Below are 996 nucleotides of genomic sequence, written 5' to 3'. Positions count from 1 at the left end.
CACTAAAAGAGCTCACCTTCAAATATCAGTGTCTAAGTCACTTAAAAAATTCTAAGTTTGTCAAATCTTAATTTAGGACAACTTTTATCAGAAAAGCAACTTCCATATGTAGATTAGAAACGTTCAATCAGTCTATACTAATAAAGCGTGTAATCTGGCAGAAGCGTATCTACTTCCTTAAATACTAATCCTTATCACCAGGTCCCATTACTTTTAGTACTTTTGGACAAAATAGCTGTATTTGTAGCAAATGCTTTATTTATATGGGTCCATTACTATTTTCTCATGTTTTATTTCCTTTAAGAGACCTGTGCCAATCAACTTGCAAATTTTAGAAGTTGTAGTGAGGAAGGTTAGAAAATTTCTGAAGTCAATTGAATAGATAATATTAAACACACACAAAAAAATGACATTATGATTATACCTCCTGAATTACATTATGAATGAGATGCTTACATGTTTTCACCGCAAAATGACTGGGTGTATTTTCTCTGATGATGCAATCTGTGAAAATGTATGACAAAATCAAAATCTAACTGTGATTTTCAAAATACAGTGGGAAAGTGTACTGTATACCTCTCACATCCAACAATATTTAAGTAAAAGTGATGGGCACGAGCACCTCATACTCATTTTAGTTTTTGACGTTTTGACAAATTACTTACAGAGTTTGCTTCTTGTCACAACTATAAAGTGTCAGAGTTTTGAATCTCAGAAACTCAAATCTATAACCAACTACTTCAATTACAGCAAATGCAATTGAAGCAGATGGCTGACCTACATAAATCCTAATAGCCAAAAATCTATCACCTTCAGTGGTAAATTTATATTCCTTACATTTATTGGTCAACCCCTTTATCAGACAAGTTTTAAGATTCACAGAGCCCATACCTTCTAGAGCAAAAAAAGGCAAATTAACATTTAATTCATATAACACTCAAGCTAAAAAAGATCATTACTAGGCACAAATCCACGAGTCAATGAAGTTTTCTTACC

At 32.4% G+C, this 996-nt stretch overlaps 1 protein-coding gene across 1 annotated transcript in view; it reads right to left on the bottom strand.

The window, feature by feature from the left end:
• Positions 1-996, bottom strand: part of ZNF207 (zinc finger protein 207) — a 21,791-nt gene that overhangs the window by 7,759 nt on the left and 13,036 nt on the right. The window contains exon 5 of the mRNA XM_027774141.1: positions 457-536. Within this exon, the coding sequence (XP_027629942.1) occupies positions 457-536 (80 nt within the window). The remainder of the gene's footprint in view (positions 1-456; positions 537-996) is intronic.

Source organism: Tupaia chinensis, unplaced genomic scaffold (genome assembly GCF_000334495.1).
Source record: "Tupaia chinensis unplaced genomic scaffold, TupChi_1.0 Scaffold000407_1, whole genome shotgun sequence".
Classification (NCBI taxonomy): domain Eukaryota; kingdom Metazoa; phylum Chordata; class Mammalia; order Scandentia; family Tupaiidae; genus Tupaia; species Tupaia belangeri.
This window is presented reverse-complemented; position numbering and strand designations above follow the sequence as displayed.